Source organism: Zonotrichia albicollis, chromosome 3 (assembly GCF_047830755.1).
Source record: "Zonotrichia albicollis isolate bZonAlb1 chromosome 3, bZonAlb1.hap1, whole genome shotgun sequence".
Classification (NCBI taxonomy): domain Eukaryota; kingdom Metazoa; phylum Chordata; class Aves; order Passeriformes; family Passerellidae; genus Zonotrichia; species Zonotrichia albicollis.
Genome location: NC_133821.1, coordinates 102,628,034 through 102,648,582, shown reverse-complemented (window position 1 = coordinate 102,648,582; position 20,549 = coordinate 102,628,034). Strand labels below are relative to the sequence as shown.

The window sequence follows — 20,549 nt, the reverse complement described above, 5'->3', positions numbered from 1 at the left end:
CTCTGTATTTACAGAAAAACCCGGAGGAGGATGGCTCAGGGAAAACACTAAGCTGGGAACCAGGTCACTTGCTTTTAACCATCTACACCGTTCGCAGCATTGAGCAGCTCTTGCCTTTCTTCAATGTACTCAGCCAAGTTTTTAACAGCAAAGTCACAAGCAGATGTGTTGGACACTCAGGGAGCCCTGTCCTTTACCCCAACTGTTTTCCAAGTAAGGACATAAAAATGGAGAACCTCAAGACCTTCTCCAGCAAAGCAAGACAGAAGATAGAAGAAATGGTTGAGAAGGATTTTCTTGAAGGCGTCATAAAATCATGAACCAAACTGGTACTACTCAGCCTATATGTAGTGTAACTATTTAAATGAAATATTGTATCTTTCTCAGTTGTATAGTATTCTTTTCTTATTTTGTATGTAATGAAATACTTAATGTTGTATTTAAGTTAAATATTTGTAAATAAGCGAAGTTCTGGATGTGGCCTGAATCAAGTTTAAATATTGGTGGCTCATATTGATTATGGTGCCTACTATTTACAGTAAATGTTTTGTTGTCTTGAGTTCTGTCTTTAAAAAAATGAAAAAAAAATACAAGGTGCACATTTTTTCAATTTGTTTCCAGTTTATTTTTGTCTTTTTTTTAAGATCTATTGGAACTTGTGCTTATTGAATAACCTGTAAAATGTTATTATGGCAGGAGTTCATACAGGACTACAATGAACTGTTTGTCAGAGGCAGACACCCTGAACCAAAGTATGCCAAGGAGGATCCTGGTGTGTTTAAACCATTGCATCCTGTTGGCCCAGCCCCTTCATGGTGCTGGGGAGCAGTTAAGGCCACAGAAGACAAACTTGTCTCTGTCCCTTCCCTCTCAAGAGTGATTATAAATATTATTACTGCAAATCACTTTCTAAATCATGTCATAAAGTATCTAATGAAGATAATATTGCAATAATAGATTATTATTTGCAAATATTCTTTTTCATTATATTGTTCCCTCCTCAAAATGAGGTGAAGTGAATCTGAAGATGAGTGACAGCCTCTGTCTTAGACTGTTTGCCCACAGCTGCTTGGGCTACTGGGGGGAAGGTGGGGATGATCCTGCAGCAGCCACGGTGAGCACAGTCACAGCAGAGCTCTGGGCATGCAGCCATGCCAGTGCTCTGAGGGTGTGGGTGCTGGAGGTCAGGCACAATGTGACAATGAACTAAGCTGGGGCAGGGAGGGGCAGAATTCCTTCTGGACATGGCCATGGCTTGTCAAGAAGTTAGACAAACTTGGGAGGGGAACATTCAACAGCAAGAGCATCTCATTAAGAGGTAAGTTGATAAAGGAGGTTAAGAATAAGCAGAGTGATATTACACTCAGTTCTGATCAATCCTTGCTACTCCCAGGAAGGGCTGGCTCTGTGCACAGCAGCACATGGTAAAATAAGTGATATTAAAAGATAAGGGAAGTTGTGTGCTTGAACTCCATTCATTATATAGGCTGGGGTGGTGCTCCTTTCCCACCAGCGAGGTGGAAAACAGCCAGGCTCACTTCATGGGCAAGTGCATCTGCATTCTCCTGTGGAATGTGGGAAAAGTTAGTTATGCTGTTGTCAGCATCAGAAGAATAAAGCAAATACATGATATTATGGCAAGCATTTTCCTGGAAATGTTGTGTTCCCTATATTGCTCCAGCAGCCACTGCCATCATGCTGGCAGAGAAAAGCAGGTAGAGCATGTGGGGTGAAGTGGGGAGAGCAAAACCACTGCTTTTGCTGTCACCTTTAAGTTCAGATCTGGACTAACTTAACAGCAGCCAGAATTTTTTTTCTATTTTGCCTCTTATGAAATTGTGTAGTTAAGGACTGTTTTGGTAACTTTCTCCTTAACCCTGAGCTCTCAGAAGGCTGATTGTGTTTTCAAAATCATCTGGTGTTAAATCTGCCTTTATAAACATTTATATTTTCATTTTGAAGATAAACATTAAACATTTGAGAACATTAAACATTACTTTTCTAAATAAAAGAAAATCCGAAGTGACTTTTTGTGATCACAGTCTTTTTTCCAAATTAAGCATTTGTTAAGTGTGATTAAATGACAAGTATGGAAGCAGACTTCCTTCATCAGCCCCTGCTAGGCAGAACAGAAGATTGATTAATGTGAACAAGCCCATAAATGAGTGCAGCTCTGACCTGTGTGTCTGCCTCAGCATAGATCCTGACGACATCCTCTGTTCCCGACGGACGGACAAACGCCCGCGCCAGTCTGTACTTCTGCACAAGGGCATCGATCTTCTCCTGCAGCCCCGGCGGCGTCAGTGCTCGCCTTTCTGCATCTGTGGTGTCAATAACACGCCTGTCTGCCACCTGTGGCATCAGAAACAGGATGAGGCAAATTCAGGGCTGGCTATGTCTCGCTGCCTGGAGAGGAGTTCAGTTTGGGAGCTCATAAAGGGCTACTCAGACACTTGGGGGCTCCAGGACAGGACCCCTGCAGCGTCTGTTAACCAAGGCTTGAGAGGTGTCAGCTGCCCCTTTTCAAAAAAAAGGGTCAGTTCTGAACATGCCTTCTTGGTCAGCTTGAAGTGAAGCTACAGCTTCTCTCAGTAGATCAAAAACTTAAATAGTTTCCTCCAGTTCATACAGAGCTCCCTATTTCATACTGTGTCTAACAGAATGCTGCCACATGGCACCTTCTGCTCAAGCTTAGCCTGAATGTTGGAAAGGATACAGAAGCAAGAGTTTGAACATGCAAGTTATACAAACTGGCACAGCAAGAAAAATCCAGTTGTCCAGCAGGCAGAGGCCTTAGAAAAAACAGGATTTTTCTAATTTAAAAGTTGGAGTTCATTCTTAAGATAAAATTTTTAGAGTTTTGGTCAAGTTTTTCCATTTAACATAGTTGGCTATTATTTAATCTTTTAAAAAGTCATATTTCTATTTTAGTCCAAATGAAATTCTTGTCCATTCTCCAGGTTTTTTCCCAGTTTCTTTGGCCTATTTCTGCCCTTTCATGGTCTGTTTCAGCTTTAAAATAAAAGCAGGCAGAAGATGCAGTGAGCAGGCCCCCTGAGGCTGCTGTGGGGCTGTGCCAGCGTGGCTGGTGTCTCACCTGGACCTTGAGCAGCCGATTGGGAAGGTCGGCATAGAGGGCATCCCAGTGCTGCACGCTCAGACCCTTCAGAGCCAGGATTGCCTCGATCACCAGCATGTCCGACACAGCGTCGCCAACAGTCTGCCAACAGCGAGGGAAAACACTGCAGCAGGGAGCACAGGGAGGCAGCACTTCCTCAGGAACCCCCCAGCAGCAGCCTGACAGGAGCTCACAAACGGGCTAACCCTGCCAACACCGTGCTCCAGTACTCTCAGCTGTTACCTGGTTAATCAGGTCAATCATGTTTTCAAGCATCTTTGCTGCTTCTCTTTTCTCATTATCTTTCTCCTCTTTTACCAGCTGTCGAATTTTAGTTTCAGCAGCTTTACTAAACAGTACCTAGAAGAAAAAGATAAGGGCTTGTCAAGATGAAACCAGGATATATGCAGTAGTGAGGACAAAACTTTTACCATCTAAGCCCAAATAGCCATCATTAATGTTTGTTACGATGAATTCCCATCCTCCCATAAAGCACAGAGGAGCTGGTGGCAATGCTGTGATAAAGACAGAAGGAATAAACAAGTCTATTTTCAAACAAGGAGGAGAAGTCTTGTTTATAAAGCTAAGCAGAGAGTGAAAAGACCTCCTTCTCCAGGTAATTTAACTAATTTTGTACATAGGTGCTGATCATATGGATTACCTGCTCATACTTACTGTGCCATGTCCGTTTGCCTCAAAATAAACACCCACATCAAACTCCTGGGCCTTGTGGTGCAAGTGTTTCACTCCTGTTTTCACACAGTGCACAGGGACCTGCAGCCCAAGGGTGTGCAGAGAACGACAGCAAGGTTACAGACTCTCCTCAGCAGGCTGGAACTGAGCACCAGCCTGCAAGGGCTGTTCACACTAACCCCTATTTCATGGCCACTGAGGCCCCTGAGCTAAAACGCTCCACTATTTCTGCAGACCCAATTAAAAATATTTAATTTATTCCTGTGATGAATAAAGACTAATTACCCTAGAAAAAAACCCAATTTAGTTTATAGCTTCAGGGAGCACACTAGATTCACATACAAACAGAAATAATACCTTCTCTCAATTCCTGAATATTTAGCTTGCTGCAGAAAATGAATCAGTGTCAAAGTATCAAGAAGCCTCTACTCACTCACTTGGTTGCAAAGCTATAAAGTCCTCAGTTTGTTTAAGTACCAAGGGATTTAATTAAACATTTTTAAAATTAATAAAAGCTTTAATAATTAATAAAGAACTTTTTAAGCCCTGCTCTTCTGTGTCTTCTTTGCCACCAAGAATTTAGTCACTACTGGAGGTTTGAAAGAGTAATTTAATTTTGCTTGATTTTAATTTTCCTAGCAATCACATTACAGTACATTTACTTTTAAAATAAAAAAATGTAAACTACCTAGGAAAAACCCGGAGAATACCTTCAGTGTTTCCTGGAGGTAGCGTGTTGAATTCCCATTGGCATATGCTGTTTGCACCACTGCCATCTTGAAGTCCTGTTTCACCTGAGCAAACCAATAAACCAAGTTTTACTGTCCAACAGGCACACAGCCAAACAAAATGGATAAATGGAAAGATAATCAAGAAAGAAAGAACTTTTAAATTTACAATTAAAACTCCTGGGTACTAGAGGAAGGCACCAGCTCACTGAGAACTTCTGTAGCTTTAAAACAACATGAATTCTGTTCAAGTATTTGTACATCCCATGTTGACTTTTCTTGGGTTTGGCTGAAGCAGCTCTTCAAGCTTAGACTTTCCAAACCCCTTTTTGGCCACAGCAGTGAGGTACAGGACAGATCTCTTTTTAAAGCTGGTTCACTTTAGGTAGATGTAGAGAGACCACATACCAAGCAACACAGCTTCCTTTATACTTTAGACTATTTTATACTTTAAAAATTAAAATGCCAGCATTCATTTCATATGTTAGAGTTACCTTGGCAAGAAGTTCTTTTAGGAAGATACTAATTAAAGTTGCTATTTTATCTCCATCGATCAGGTGAAAATGGCCAGCTGTGTCCTTATAATAATAAACAATTCTATCTGCATCACCATCAAATGAGCAGCATCTCTCATTGGGCTTCATGTCCAGCCCTAGTGCACAGAGGTACAAATGCAAGTTAAAGACAGGAAAAGAAACAAAACCAGGTAATTTATTTCAGTGAGTGATTAGGAAAACACATTTTCTTTTCAGAGCACAGGTCTGCATACAAATGACTCCACTCAGGCACAATTAAAGCCAGGATCCAGATAGGAGGCACAAGCATCCATCCCTAGCAGGCCCTGCCACTGTGCTGCTCCCAGCACTGCATTTCTCCAGCACACAGCCAGCGTGGGAAGGGGAAGCAACACCACAACCTGGTGTTCAGATCTGGCCAGCAGCTGCAGTGAGAGGGTGCCTGTCCAATGGAGACCTCAGTTTAGCCTCACATAATCTCATATCCAAACCAGCCTGCTCTCCCAGTTCAGGGCTTTGCTTTTATACAATTCTCAGAAAATGGACTGAAATCTTTTCCTCACTGGTTTCTGTCAATGAGTCAGCTGCTGGCACTGAGCTGTTCATTAACCCAGCCCTTCTGCAGGAACCCGGAAAAGCGTTTCTTCATCATACAAAGGGGGTAAAATAAATAGCACTAAGCCAGTCCTGGCTGATCTTTGGACTCTGCCAGCTTAACATTCTGAAGAGACTGCCAAACACATTTCAGCCAGTCAGAGAGATGCTGTGCTCCTCCCAGCACTTCAGACTAACAGAGATGTGCCAAACCTGGCCAGGCTGTTCCCTCTTTCCATTGCACAAGGAGAGCCATTCATGCAGTCACTTAGTAAGAAACAGGGAGCTCCACCTACCCAAGGATGTGGACCCTGCCAGACCCTGCAGAGGAGGTAAAGCAACATAAAATTACTGACTACTCACCTCCAGGTGGTTTCTGGTGAACTTTCACAAAATCTGCACCACATAAGTGATTGAGTTTCTCCTTGGTTCCATCATTATATATGTGGAATACCACCTCTTGTGGAAAGTAGGGCTTCATTTCTGACAGTTTCAGGGCTCCAATTCCATTGGCACAGTCAATCTTCAGGTGCCTCTGAAACTCTCCGGAGCAGTGAGACTTAGTGCAAGGGAAGAAGGGGCAAAGTGAGCCATTACCCAAGAGAAACCACATCTACAGCATGCTGAATTAGAAACTTCAGGCCCAAACAGGCTAACAAACACAAGAGATTAATTTTGTACATTTGCAGGAAGAAGACAACACCTACTATTCACCTGTTTTATCAGTTCCATAAAAGCTTTGGAGAGTTTTTCATAATAACCTTCCAGTGTTGCTTTCCCATACTGCCCTTGGGTGTTTTGACAGCAGACCATGTAGTGGAGCTGTGGTGTTGTCACCAGACCATAATCTAGTGTGAAATAAAAGGAACAATATACAGAATAGAATTGCAAACTAATTGCTGCTTGAAAGTTGTACAGTAAACTGACAAATGCAGTACAGGAAACACCTATGGAATTTTCAATTTTGTCTTATGAAAACTCTTATAACCCTCCCCTGCCCTGCCTTGCATGAAAGCCATACAACCACCCTGAAATAAAACTGTCCCAAGCAAGGATGGAAATGTGTCTGGGCTGTTGCCCTAGGGCTGCATAAAGGAGTCACATTAACATAAAAATACTTGAAGTGAGTTTAGAATTGCAGAAGTGTAACCTACCATGGTACTGACCACCTAGAACCTGGATACCATCTATAACTGACTGGGACAGCTTCTTGCTGCTTGGCCTGGAAAACAACAAGTACATCTGATAACCCTGGCAAAGGCATTCATCTGTGCACTCTATGGAAGGAAGCACATATGGGTGGAAGACTACAAGCTTCCTGACACAAGATTTAGACTCACTGTGAAGAAATCCAAACCTTTCTCTGCTGTAGGCAATTCCCAATAAAGCTTGAAACCCAACACCCCCAGGGATTGCAAACACATGTAAGGTGCTGGGCACAGGTGACACCACACGGTGCTCACACAACTCCCTGAAGACAGCACTGGCACTTCCATAGGAGCAGGATACAGCTACAGCCTTTTGTCATTACCTGGTGTCTCTGCCAATAAAAACCGAGGCATCTTTGTGCAGGTTCACTGCTGCTTTTTGGCAGATCTCAGTTACCACCTTCTCTAATTCTTGCTCCTCTGCATTTGCTAGTTGTGTGGCATACTCTTCCCAGGAAGGGTGCAGCATTTCTCCAAGAGGATCAACCAGCTTTACACCATTGTCTTCCTTAGCAGAAAAACAAAAGAACAAAAAACAGTAAGTCTAAAAGTGGGGAACTAATAAAATCTTTTTGAAGATAGACAACACATGGTTCAGTCACATTGCTTCTTTAAAAGTGGAGAACTTCTGGGATGCAATAGCTTAGCTGTTTATTTACACCTCCAACAAAGCTCCAAAGAATCACTATAACAAGCATACTGAGTAACCAACTCTTTCTCCCTTATAATTTTGGTGTGAAATTCATTCAACATTAAAATTACATAAGAGGAGATTCTAATAACCTTCAGTGCTCCATAGCAGCTAAAGTTTAAATGCCTGGTTGGTAATCGCTGCATTTGCATGTTTATTTTTAAATCTTAACAGATTTTACTCAAAGGTTCTTCTCTTCTCAATGTTACTCCTAGCTCCCCAACATCAGAAAGTTACATTGCAACATGAAATGCTTCCTGTGTTACATCATTTCCACATGAGAAAAAATCCCGCTTTTGTGTACAGGGGAAAAATAACTTCAGCGAGACTAGAGGCCGCATTTACAGGGAGCGGGCTGAATGCTTTCGGCAGTCCACGAGCCTTCAGGGTCTGATCTCTCAGCGCTGGGATGAGATTGATTCCAACAAACTGATCACATCTTCCCACCCTTCTACCAAAGCACTTCACATCATTGCACCGAACCGGTGGCTGTTTGAGGAGCGGGCAGTCCTTCCTTACTTCAGGGTTGTGCGACGCCGTGACCATGATGCCAATGGTCGCAGTCACGGCCTTGGAGCGGAGGGCGGCCAGGAGCCCCATGCGGAACACGACGTGGTCCAGGTGCTGGGCCGCGCTGCGGAACCCGGCCGTGCCGTAGTGCAGGGTCAGCCCGGCAGGCCGCGGGTGCAGGGCCGAGAACTTCCTGAGGGCTTCGGAATCCATCCCTGGGGAAGGAAGTGACACGGATGCCAGGGAGAGCGGACAAGCGGCGGGGAGCCGCCTCACGCCCCGGAGGCTGCGGTGCCCAGAGCGCTGCCAGCAATGCCCGGGCACCAGCGCCGGGAATGAGCCTCTACCCTGCCCGGAGAGCAGCGGATAACAGCGGGATCAGACACGAGCAGGTGACGGAAGGACGGAGAACCAGAATTCCCAGTCTGGATCCACGGACAGCCAGGATTCCCAGTCTGGACCCAGGGATCCGAACAAGTTCCCGCAGCAGCGCTTCCCGTTTCTCACCGTGACATCAGCCGCCCAGAGCGCTCGGCCGCGGCTCCATACACTGACTGCCGAGCCCCAAGCAGCGTGTCCCGCCTCGCCAGGCGCTTGCAGGGCGGCCCCAGCGGTGTTCCCAGAGGAGGCACCGTCACACAGACACCAGGCCGGGCGGGCGGGCGGGGCCGGACACGCGCCCCCTGCACGGCTGCGTCCCTCGGGACCCCGAGGGTCCCCCTGCAGGCTGGGACGGGACAGGATGGGATGGGATGGGATGGGATGGGATGGGATGGGATGGGATGAGTGGAAAGGGATGGGTGGGGCGCGATCCCGCCGGAGCCGCCACCGCGCGCCCCGCACGGAGCCGGCGCAGCCCCGCCCACTCAAGGCCGGGCCGACCAATGGCGGGCGGGTGGGCGGGGCAGCGCCCGCCGCGTGGCACTCGGGCCACGCCCCTGCCCGGAGCAGCGGCCGCGCAGGCGCCACCCCGCCCGCCCGGGAGCGGCCCGGGGAGAGGCCGGGAATGGCGGCGGCGGTCGGTCCGCTGTGACAGCCAGCCCCGCACAGCTTCACTGACAGCGCGCTCGGATTTCAGAGTTGCCCCCCCAGTGCGCTGCTTTTGGCTGGGGCCGGGTTAATTTTCTTCCCAGCGGCTGGTACGGGGCTGGTTTTGGATTTGTGCTCAACACAGTGATGATGATGATGATGATGATGTGGAGATGTTTTTGTTATTGCTGGGCAGGGCTTACACAGAGCCAAGGCCTTTCCTGATTTCTGTGCTGCCAGGCTGGGGAGTATGGGGGATCCTGGGAGGAGACACAGGTGACCCGGACAGGTGACCCCACTGACAAAGGGACGTTCCAGACCATGGAACAGCACGCTCGGTACATAAGGCAGGAGGAAGGAGGAAGGGGAGGACGTTTGCAGCGATGGCGTTTGTGTTCCCAAGTGACCCTGAGGTGTGATGGGGCCCTGCTCTCCTGGGGATGGCTGAGCACCCACCTGCCCATGGGAAGCAGGGAATTCATTCCTTGCTTTGCTTCTGTGCGCGGCTTTTGCTGTCCCTATGGAACTGTCTTTATCTCAACCGGTGAATTTTCCGCCCTTTAGCCTTCCGAATCTCCCCGATCCGCGGGTGGCGGGGCCTGGCTGCCGGCTGGCGGTGAGCCCCGACACGCAGCCGGCACCGGGTGTATGTGCTGATAGATCCCATCAATAATGCACCTCGGCGCGGGGCTCCGTTCCATTCTCCATCGCTGAGCCCGGCAGGGCCCGCACTGCTCCGCCCGACCGCCCCTGCCCGGCTGCTGAGGCCGTGTTTAACCAAACTCTGCCCTTAAAGGGTCGCGGGGCTTCCCTGGGGGGCTGAGCCTCACCGTGCGCCAAACCGCGGGGTTTGACTACAGTCCTCTCGTTGCAGGCGGGCGCGGAGGGCAGTGCCATGGCTGCCACGGTGAAAGAATGCCTGGAGCTCCAGCTGCTGGAGGTGGAAATGCTCCTTTCCATGTTTCCCAAGAGAGGAGAATTCCGCCTGGATGCGGATGCCGTGCCCAGCATCCAGCGCTACCTGAGGAATGCTGGCGGAGCGCTGCCCCCGCAGCTGGAATATCGCATCGCGCTCGATGTCGGGGAGGCCAAGGTGAGCTGCCAAGGAGGCTTGGTCATGGGTGCTGTTGTCTCTACTCCTTCTGCACACACCGGAAAAGGCTGCCCGGAAAAAAGGGGTCTAAAAAACCACCACATTTTTTTGCTCTTTGAGAAGTCCAGAGTGATAGAAAATCTCAGCTGCTGCTAACATCTGTGTTGGAAATATAATATTGTAAAAATAGCCCCAAATGGTGGACTGCAATTATGAGGAGTCACAAGAACACAAAAACAAAACCAGCCTATGAGCAGAGAACCCCAACTCTCAGTTTAAGGACTTACAACAGTTCAACTGATTGAGGAAAGGGATTGAACTAATTGGTGTAAATACCTGCACAGAGAACACAGGTCTGAGTGCATACTAATTGTCTGTTCTCAATTTCTAATGACTAGAAACTGAGAACAGACAAACTCAGCCTGAAAGCCATTTTCCATGGAATGAAGGTAATCAAACATTAGAACAATTTACTGGGTAATGAGATGGCCTCATGATTTTTTTTAAACTTTAGGTACAAACTGAGGTATCTTTCTAAAATGCACCCTTTCACCAAACTACAAAGAGAAGTTTTATGAACCATGTAGGGAGGGCTTGTGTAGGAGTAGTGGGGTTTTTTTCCATAGCAGATTGTCAAGGAACTTGGAAAGATAATTAGTCATTTCATGATTCACTGCTCTCTACAGGACTATCATATGATTGTGCACTGTAGTGAGCACCTCCTAACAGTGTACAGGAGCTAGAAGCACTGAGGACACATAAATCCTTCCTGCCCTTGGACTAGAGGCAGAGTTCAGCTGCCAAAGAACTGTGGTGCTCTGTTTGAAGGCACTGTAGGGATAATCAAGAGAAATTCAACAGCCCAGTGTTCATAGGAGATCAGATAAGATAAACTTGAGGTCTCCCTGACCTGAAATGTACATAAATCTTTTCATCCCCTATAATCCTGACTCCTTTTTATGGTGAATACTTCCTTAAAATAATGGTAACACACAGAATCACAGAATGGTTTGGGTTGGGAGCAACCTTAAAGGGCAAGGTATTTCCAACACTCCTGCCGCTTGTCTCTATATGCAGTAGGTACAATCACAAACACCATTCCATGTAACTCTTGGCTTTTTTTTCCAACAGCTGGGCTGAGTTGAATAATCATTGTATTTGGTAAGGGATGAGATTCACAAAAGTCCTTGACTCCAACAGTTCATTGCTGTAACAACACTGAGCTAGAAATATCCCTGGAGGGTAACTGTGTACCTTCTCCCAAGTCACAGCATTAGTTCTGTGAACAGCACAAAAGCTGCCTGGATGTCATGGGAAGTGTTGTGAAAGTTACAGCATGGTGCAACACAAGAAAAGGAACAGACAAAAGAATGGGTTATTGGGACAAAAGGGAAGTGGGAATAGTTCCAGTCAGTAGGGTGCTGCAATCTTGATTACATCTACTCATAATCTGCCTCTGTCAGGGAAGAAGAATCTAGTGTGTCTTCAGTAGCTGCAGAATTAATCTTTTCTCTGTGTGTGTCTTCTGTTTTTAAGGTAAAGGTGGAGTTGCAGGTTCTCCTTCCTCATATGTACCCTCAGGTGGCTCCTCAGCTTTTTGCCAGATCAGATGCTCTGCACAGACAGCAGCAGTTGCAGCTCAATACTCGTCTCACGGCTCACATCAGCTCTCTGGATCCAGGAGATCTGTGTGTGTGTGAGGCTGTGCAGTGGGTGAAGGACAACACCCTGCCCTTCTTGGAAAACTGTCAGGCCTCGTCTGAGCGTGCTGCTGAAGCAGTCAGGGCTAAGGAAATGCTGTATCGCATGTGGATCTACAGCCATCACATATACAGGCAGGAACTGAGGAAAAAGATTTTTGACTGTGCAAAGAAGTTAAATCTGACTGGCTTCTGCCTGACTGGCAAACCTGGTGTCATCTGTGTGGAGGGACTCCAGGAAAACTGTGAAGAGTTCTGGCGTGTTATTAGGTATCCCAACTGGAAGCACATTTCATGCAAGCATGTGGAGAATATAGAAACGGAGGGAAGCATTGATAATCTTCGTCTCTTTCACAGTTTTGAAGACCTGCAGTTTCAGGCACATGGTGATTATGGCCTGAGGAATGACTATCACATGGATCTTGGCCAGTTTCTAGAATTCCTGAAACAGCATCAAAGTGGACACATTTTTCAGATTTTATTTGGTGTTGAAGGCAAACTCTCAGACAATTGAGAGAAACTGTTTATGAAGAGTTCTAATTCTGGAGAGCAAGAGGTGTTGCTAACACTGAAATATTTTGCCTTACAGCTACTGTGAAAAAGGAAATTTCTAACATCTGAGATGAATGGTTCAAGTAGTTAATCTCAGCTTTTGTGCTCAACTGCTACATATTTTTGAGACGTGTTCACTGATTTTCTAAGACTCTAAAACTGGCATTTGTCTCTGTGAGCCATGCCTGATAAATATTCCACCATGAGTTAGGAATTATACACTTCTGTCTGCTCATCTGTACTGTGCTGTGTGAATTTCTTCCCATCTCATCTGAGCCCGCTCTCTTTCAGTTTAAAACATTCTCCCCTGTCTTGTCATTACGTGCACTTGTAAAAAAGTCCCTTTCTCTTTTTTGTAGGCTCCCTTCAGGTACTAGAAGGTGTTATAATGTCTTGCCAAAGCCTTCTGTTCTCCTGGCTGAACAATCCCAATTCTCTCTGCCAGTTGTCATAGGAGAGAGATGCTCCAGCCTCCGATCATTTTTTGTGTCCATCCTCCTCTGGACTGGCTCCAGCAGGTCTGTGTTCCTTTTACGTTCATGTCCCAGAGCTGGATGCAATGATCTGTTTGGGGTCTCACAAAAGGGGAATGGAGGGTGAGAATCGCTTCCCTCAGCTGCTGGTCACGCTGCTTTTGATGCTGCCTAGGATTCAGTTGGCTTCCTTGGCTTCAAGTGCACATCACTGGCTCATGTTGGGTTTTGTGTTTACCAGTACCAAGTCCCCCTCCTCAGGGCTGCTCTCAATCCATTCTCCACCCGGTCTGTGTTTGTGCTTGGAATCACCCTGACCCAGGGACAGGATCTTGCACTCAGCCTTGTACACAGACTCACCTCCCAGGTCCCTCTGGATGTCATCCCCTTCCCTCCAGTGTGCTGACTGCTTCTGGTGGCTTGGTGCCATCAGCAAACCTGCTGGGGGTGCAGCTGGTCCCACTTACTGTCCTGTAAGTTACTGTTACTGTCCCTGTCACTGACAGCAATGTTAATGCCAGCCCCTGAGGAATGCCAGTCCTACTGGTCTCCACTTGGACATCATCCATTGACTGCAACTCTGCAACCAACCATCCTTACCCACCGACTGGTTCATGCATCAAATCCAGGTCTCTTCAGTTAAGGAGGTCATGAGGCAAAATGTCTGTCTGGTTATGTTAATAACAATTTTTCATCTGTTCAATTCCTGGCATTTTATGTTTACACTGTTAGGCCAAACACCTTGGAAATGAAAATGGGTCAGATGAGACAAAGTTTAGTTTTCCCCCTTACATTACGTAAGGAAATAAATGTAAAACACAGAAAATAGGAAAAAGCCCCTATATGTGTAAAAAATATATATATATATTTAATATTACATAAAAATACAAATAACTTGAAGAATCCTTTCTTATGTAAAATTAGTATGGAGAGAATTTTCCAGCAGCTTGTAAGAGGCAATGCTCTTAATGGCTCATTAGGCAGTGTTTTCCTGGAGGGAAGAGTGCTGAGTGTGGATGTGGAGGGTGAGTGTCCCATTTGTAATGCATGTAATTATATATATAAATATGATATGTAGTTGAAGAACACTACTGAAAAGTCCCCTGTCAGGGCCACCAGCCCACCACCTCCCACTCCGTGCCTGAGTGCCTCCATGTGCAAAGGGGTACCAAGCAATAAAAGCAGACTCACTGCTGAGCTGCACGACTCCAACACCCAGGCACTCAGCAGCAGCTGTTTAAAGACTGTGTTTCAGCACACTTAGCTGATGTAAACATAAATAACAGATATTATTTTATTTCAAATTAAATACAAAGAAGTGTTTTAATACCCTTCTCACAATAGCAACACATTGAAATGCTGAGGGTGGCATTGAAATGCAGAGTATTTCTGGTTGCTCAGAATATGATTAATGTCTTTTCCTTCACTGTGGTAGGTTGTACTGTTTGTGTGATCATAACTTCTGCCAAAAGCACAGTGAGGCAAAAATGTTGACACATTCCCATTAGGCAGTGAGGGAGAAAGTGCCTCTCTTTCTGAATTTGGGACCTGTAATCTGCAGCTGTGACAGAGCTGAGGGGCTAGACAAATAAAATTAGTATTTGGTTTTCTAGAGATAATCTCTCTTGTAAAGATTAGAGAGAAACAGAAATGTTCAAGTATCCTTTTTTCCCCCAGAACCATCCAGAAAATATAGTACATTTTTCTTGGAGTGGTAATTGTTTAACAACTAATAATTCCTCAAAGTCTATTCCTGGCATTTTGATACTCCCTTTTTGTCAAGAATGTGGAGTTCAAAAAATTAGGCCAAACATTTGCAATGATCAGAACAGTGGTTATCTTGGTGGGGGAATTAAATCCTCCATCATATACAGGACATTACCTTAGCTAACATTAAATGTTAGTATTGTTAAATGTTATTCTTAGCAATGGTAAAATGTTCTGATTAGATGTGAACAAAAGGTTCTGCAGATTTGGTTCTTCTAGAAAATTTTCATAACTCCACACAAGAGTGATCAGTAAGTATTTTCTCTGGAATAAAAAATTCTAACCTTATGGTTGTTTAAAGTTTTGTTGTTGTTTGTTTTGTTGTTTTTTTATTTTTTAATAATAGGTTCACAAATTATGCAAATTACTGTGACTGTAATGGATAAAATACCAAATGTATTTTTAATTGCCCATTTATCTGCTTCAGTACCTATTGATGTTTGTGACAAAACTGTTGACTCAAGATGTAACTATTTTTTTCAAAGAAATCTGTCAAACTGTAGTGTAGGATATCTCAATTAAAATAACCATCAAAATAACCAAAAACAAATATATCTCTCAGATTAATTTTTATTTTCTGATGTATAATTGAGGATGTCTTGATCTGAGTTTCTAACCAACTACTATGAATTAGAAAAAGTTTTCTGCATCTTAAAAAATTAGCAATTCTTAGGCTTTCTAGGCAGAAACAACTTTAATATTTTAATGCTTTTTAAGTGCAGCTGATTTGTTTGTTCTTCATTAAATATTTACAGTTTGACTTTCATGGCCTCTTCAGGCCAGGTGTAGGAGTCAGCCACAAAGCTGTTGTAGTCAGTGCTGTACACCTGAGAGCGGATGAAGGCCTCGAGGTCCTTGGGCTGAGGGTAGGTGGAGGCAGTGTTTTTCCTGTAGGCTTCTTCTGCAAGCTGGAAAGAGGCATTAAAATCCCAATTAGTGCTCATAAACTATCTGAGTACACTTAACAGAACTTAAAAGTAGGACTTAGTTCAAAATCAAGATGAGATTTGGCCCTCTCTGGTGCTGGCAGTCACCTGTGTTCACACTGGCTCAGGTAAGTTCCCTGTGAATTAGACTACAACAGGACGATGTTTGTGTTTAAGTGGGTCTGACTTGGGCTACTTTTGAACAGGATTATGTGTTCAGACTGTTACAAATACAGTGCTCCTCTCTGCACTGTCTTAGCTTTCATTGTGCAGTGGTGGATAAAATATTCCACAAGCCCCAAGCACTGAGATACAATTTCTGCTTTTCTCTCATCACTTTGTCCTGGTTTACAATCTTCCCAAAGCGCTGTAAGAAAAGTATGATTTGTTCAAAGCTTCCATGCTCCTTGCATATTAGAGAAGTTTAGTATTTGCCATAGCTTGATAATATACTTCAAAAAAAGTAAATACATGGGAAAAAAATAGTCCTATGCAGTGCACAGAATGGCTGGGGGAAATACAAATATTTGCTTGCTCTTTTCTCACCCAGACCATACCTAAGTGAATCAATTATGCATCACAAATACAGCTGCACAAAAATTAAGTTTAGAAGGGGTTGGAGCTCTCTCAACACATCAAAGTAGCCTCTCACACCTGAAGATCACCTACTTGAGAAACAAGTATCTTCAGACTGAACATTCATCTGTGAAACAAAGGAAGTCTGGCAGACAGGTTTTATGCAGCACTGTGAAAAGATCTGCTTGAAACTATTTGGCAAACACTCTAATGCTCCTCCTCTGAATAAAAGGGAGACGTTCTTCTTCCTGCTTTACTTAGATTTGAAACATAAATGTTCTAGTTTGGTGAGAAGCTGAGACCCCAAATTGCTTTATTAAGACTTCTTTTCTAGGATTAATCTGAATCCCAACTCAATTTGACTGAGAAGCACTTTGGGTGTTTATATAAGCATATCTTCAGGTCTGTGCACGTAATTATTGTGGTTGAATAGGGTCTGAATTCATATTCAATGCTTGGTATTCCAAAATATTTTGATAGTGTTCCTCTCCTGGAAAAGGCAGAGGCCTCTTGGGTTGGGTTGTATGAGCCAGAATAAGTATTTTCAGGAATAAAGTTTCAACAGAGAACAAGCAGAAGGAATCATTTGGTAACATTTTCCTTCTTTTGTATATTCTATAACACGCACAAACAGAGGAGGAATTTCTATCACTGTGTTTCTGCCAACCCAAGAGCCAGTTTGATTTTGCCTGAGGAATTTATGTAATATTTTCACATCTACAGAGCAGAGTTACTACTTGCCTAAGAAGACATGAACTTTGAGAAGGATTTTTCCTTTTCTTAAATACACAGAAGAGAGAAGCTGTGGAAACTGTTTCATGTATGAGGGTTCCTTGTTATTCTTTCAAAAGCATATGAAGAGGAATTATTCACAGTAAGGTGACAAAGAGAGAAAAGAATAATTTTAAGAAAAAAAGTCACAGAGGACAAACAAAAAGTTGAAACTGATAACCATGAAGGGGCACAAGCCCTTCAGCTGTGCAGCTGGCATAACTGTGGTGAACAGCAGAATCTGTGCTCTGCAGACATACATGCTTGGTGTAGATCCACAGCTCTCCTTGTATTTGGATTGCCTTTATATTTCTGAATTTAAAATTTAATTTTGAAACTGCTGCATGCCCAATATGGATTCACGTAAACCAACTTGTGTGAAGGTGTGTTAGGTGATAAAATCAAACCATGTAGAGCTGGTGGGAAGACAAAAAGCCACAAAATGCTGAAATTACTTACCCTCACAGCAATTTTCAGTGACACATCCTGAATAGTGACTAATGGAGGGTAGAGGCGACCTTCCTGTAAATTCCCTTCTGTAACTTGCTCTGCTATAACCTGAAATAACACAAACATTTGTAACTTGATATGCAGATGCATCTGTAGCTTGATTAGACAGTGATACTGTCTTTAGCAGAGAAATGTTTCTGCTTTGGCAAATTCCACAGGTACTCCTTAATCCACCTAGACAGAATTTTTTAGAACCACCTCTGTCATTAGGAGAAGCTAAACAAGAATTAGAAATGTCGGGAGTTACATCTTTTCTCACTCAGACAATAAAAGCTACTTAAGTCTTGAATAAATTCATGACACACATAAACTAGCAAATAGTTCATTGTGAGATAGAAATTCCAGCCAACAATTGCAGTTGGGCCAAAGACTTCTAAAACATAGAGAAGCACCAGTCATTCTGACAGCTGTCACATTAACCTGTGCAGGGAACAGAACTGAAACCTTTAAGTGTAAAATGCTCCGGAAGAAATTACTGGCAGCTGGTATTTTTGCTATCAGTAGCTACAATTTGTTTGTCATTTGGGGACTTGAAATAGCCTTTCAGGGTGATCCAGATGTGGACAGAAGGAAAGCTCTGCTCTGGATAACATCTGGTAGAGCCATGTATTACACACCAAGAGGTTCTGAAAACACCAGGAAAGTCCAGGAAACACTGAGAGTTAAAACTGATAAAAAAGCCCAAAGAGAAAGCAAGAAGTGCACTTTTGAGGGAATATTCTAGGAAGATACTTGAAACAAAGCACAAACAAAACTTCCCACAGTTCCTGTCAAATCAGGTAATAGGACCCTGTACATATGCTTGTAAACATCTAGGACTGCATCAGAACAGGTGTCTGGATGCATCTCTTCCAGCAGAAATAGGTAAAAAGTTTGAACTAAAGTAACTCCAGGTTCAAAAGAACTCAGTGTTCCCTTGTGCAGTCTAACTAGAATGTTTGTAGCTGTCCTAAGTTTTTCCATTTGGAGTTAAAATGCTGACAAGAGCAATAGGCTCTTGAATATAACAAGGGAAGAAAAAGTATTTGTTTACATTTAAACCTGATCTTGAGAAATACAGCAGAGAAAACCCCTCTAGGGGGAGCTAAGAGAATGTAAAATCAAGTTACTGCTGTTCATAACAGCAACCAGGTTATTTCAAAATGATACAGAGCCCTTTGATGCGCATCTGAATGTAAGGAGGCACTCACAACATGAGGTCTCTGATGTTAACAGCATAAGAGGGCTCTGCAGCAAAGATGAAAGCTGAAGAAATCAACAGCAAGTTGCTCTTACTGCAATGCATCACTGAAAATTAAAGGTTCAGGAGTGGAGTACTTCTCTTTTGTGATTCTGTTTTTGATAGAAGGCAAGCCACAAAATATTTGGGCAGTGCTCAAAGTGGGAGAGGTAGCAAGGTCAACTGTACAGATGCCATGCTGTTCCTTCAGACACACTCCTGTAACAGCACCAAAAACTATGCAAAAACACAAACCCAAGCATTTCCAAAGAGAACAACAGCCTCTTCATGTGCTGCTTGAAAAACACTCCTTGAGAACATCAGATCAGTGGTAGGGGAAAAAAAGATGAATCTACATGTGGGATTACTGAGAAAATAAGAGGTGCCACAGAAAACATAATTGTGCCAATGTATAAATCCAGAATGTAACATCACTTTGAGCAGGGTGTGGTTTTTCTCCATGTACTTCAAACAAGAATGGAGTAGAATCATGAGGGGTATAGAAAATAAAAAGATGATAATTTTTTTTTATCAAGGAAACAAAAAAAAAAATAGACTTGGGAGAAAAAGAGAAGTCTGAAAGGAAATGCAAAAGACAACTGAAGGAGAATATTTCTTATGGTGCTGTAGAGAAACCAAATCATCAAAGAGCAGAAAATCCTGAGTTTCTTTTTCCACAGAACTCATAAATAAAGTGTGACACTAATTGACAAAAGATGTTAAAATGTATAAATATGTTTAAAAAGCCACTAGGCTCATTTATGAAGAAAAAATCCATACAGGGATAAAACATCCAGCACGGGAAGGCCATTCAGTAAATGTTGCCAGAATCTGAGAAGCCATTTCAGCAGAAGGATCACTCTGTATTTCTCTCATTTATCCTCTTTTCCTCAGCTTCTGCTAGTGATTGCTTTCACAGGAAGATATGAAGCAGTTTGGATCCCAGGTGCCACCCAGCATGGCTATTTTCATGTTTTAAATATTAATTAATTCAATTTTTTAATAGAAAAAAATAGCAAAGCCTCATTGCAGAATCTAAAGTAAAGGCAACCAAGACAAAATGGCATAAAGCAAGTGAGGGCATCTTGGCTTTTGGAGGACATATTCTCCATAATGAAAAGATTTTGTAGGATTATTTCTGAACTAGACTGCAGGTCACACATGCAAGACTATTTCATTAGTTCATAATTCTCTGCCTCTTTTGTTGTGTTTGGTAAGATTTAAAAGAATAGGCAACATCCCTTGCCTGATATCACAGAACAACTGCCCACAATTAAGAGGTTATTACAGCTTACAGTACCTTAGATTTATGATCCAAAGTCAAAGTTACACTTTATTTTACTTGGCAGGAAGAAAAGAACATTGACATCAAAATATGTTCTAATTACAACAGATACTTATTTGTGACTTCAATCAGATTTAATTGGAGATATGGCAAAGCAAGAAGCAGGAGGTGCAGGCATGCAGCTTGGGCTGCTTCCTTTTTATCATTTCTTTTTTTCAGATAAGCTACCTTGGCAATCTAAGAAGGTCCCTCTACCCAAAATGCATGGATTTGGTTCTCTAAATTTTGCAGCATCTGGGATGCTTCAATTTCAAATGAGGAATACCAAGCACATTCTAAAACCCCCATGAAACTATTCTGATTTTATCCTTCCAGTATAAAAGCCAAGAACATAAACCAAAAAGAGCACTTTTCCTTTTGCTTTGCAGTGTGATTATTCAGCTAAGGGCCTTCACAGCCCTGACACCTCTTCTGGCAGACCCCTGTGGCACCCATCAGCTCAGCTCAGCTCAGCTCAGCCAGGCCCCCCAGCCCCTCACATGGAGGGGGAGACCAGATGTGAAAGCCCTGAGCTGGGAGCAGCAAGGGAGC

The 20,549-nt window shown here is 43.7% G+C and overlaps 4 protein-coding genes across 19 annotated transcripts in view; 2 read left to right on the top strand and 2 right to left on the bottom strand.

Annotated features, from left to right (window-relative positions):
- The window catches only part of DOP1A (DOP1 leucine zipper like protein A), a 62,157-nt gene extending 60,213 nt beyond the window's left edge, over nt 1–1,944 (top strand). For all 12 annotated transcript variants that reach the window (XM_014266301.3, XM_014266297.3, XM_074538316.1 and 9 more), the window contains one exon: nt 15–1,944. In XM_014266301.3, the coding sequence (XP_014121776.2) occupies nt 15–320 (306 nt within the window). In that variant the 3' untranslated portion in view covers nt 321–1,944. The remainder of the gene's footprint in view (nt 1–14) is intronic.
- Nucleotides 154–8,704, bottom strand: PGM3 (phosphoglucomutase 3). The gene is made up of 13 exons (XM_005485939.4): nt 8,565–8,704; nt 8,067–8,272; nt 7,180–7,364; nt 6,803–6,870; nt 6,363–6,496; nt 6,012–6,207; nt 5,034–5,191; nt 4,522–4,605; nt 3,794–3,892; nt 3,362–3,478; nt 3,098–3,220; nt 2,179–2,352; nt 154–1,565 (listed from the first exon to the last, which is right to left on the bottom strand). The coding sequence occupies exons 2-13, from the start codon at nt 8,268–8,270 to the stop codon at nt 1,479–1,481; spliced, it is 1,629 nt and encodes a 542-aa protein (XP_005485996.1). The 5' UTR covers nt 8,271–8,272; nt 8,565–8,704; the 3' UTR covers nt 154–1,478.
- A 320-nt stretch (nt 8,705–9,024) lies between these two features.
- RWDD2A (RWD domain containing 2A) lies at nt 9,025–15,333 on the top strand. Of its 4 annotated transcripts, XM_074538321.1 has the most exons (4): nt 9,025–9,196; nt 9,283–9,499; nt 9,961–10,179; nt 11,716–15,333. In XM_074538321.1, exons 2-4 carry the CDS (start codon nt 9,470–9,472, stop codon nt 12,391–12,393), a joined length of 927 nt encoding a protein of 308 aa, XP_074394422.1. In that variant the 5' UTR covers nt 9,025–9,196; nt 9,283–9,469; the 3' UTR covers nt 12,394–15,333. The 4 variants fall into 4 exon arrangements, with proteins under 4 accessions (XP_074394422.1, XP_026648554.1, XP_014121779.1 ...); XM_026792753.2 differs by having other exon boundaries at nt 9,025–9,499; XM_014266304.3 differs by lacking the exon at nt 9,283–9,499 and having other exon boundaries at nt 9,026–9,196.
- ME1 (malic enzyme 1) overlaps nt 15,224–20,549 on the bottom strand; it is a 154,513-nt gene continuing 149,187 nt past the window's right edge. For both annotated transcript variants that reach the window (XM_005485945.4, XM_026792752.2), the window contains exons 13-14: nt 17,404–17,502; nt 15,224–15,579 (exon numbers count right to left, since the gene is read on the bottom strand). In XM_005485945.4, coding sequence (XP_005486002.1) covers nt 15,421–15,579; nt 17,404–17,502 — 258 coding nt within the window. In that variant the 3' untranslated portion in view covers nt 15,224–15,420. The remainder of the gene's footprint in view (nt 15,580–17,403; nt 17,503–20,549) is intronic.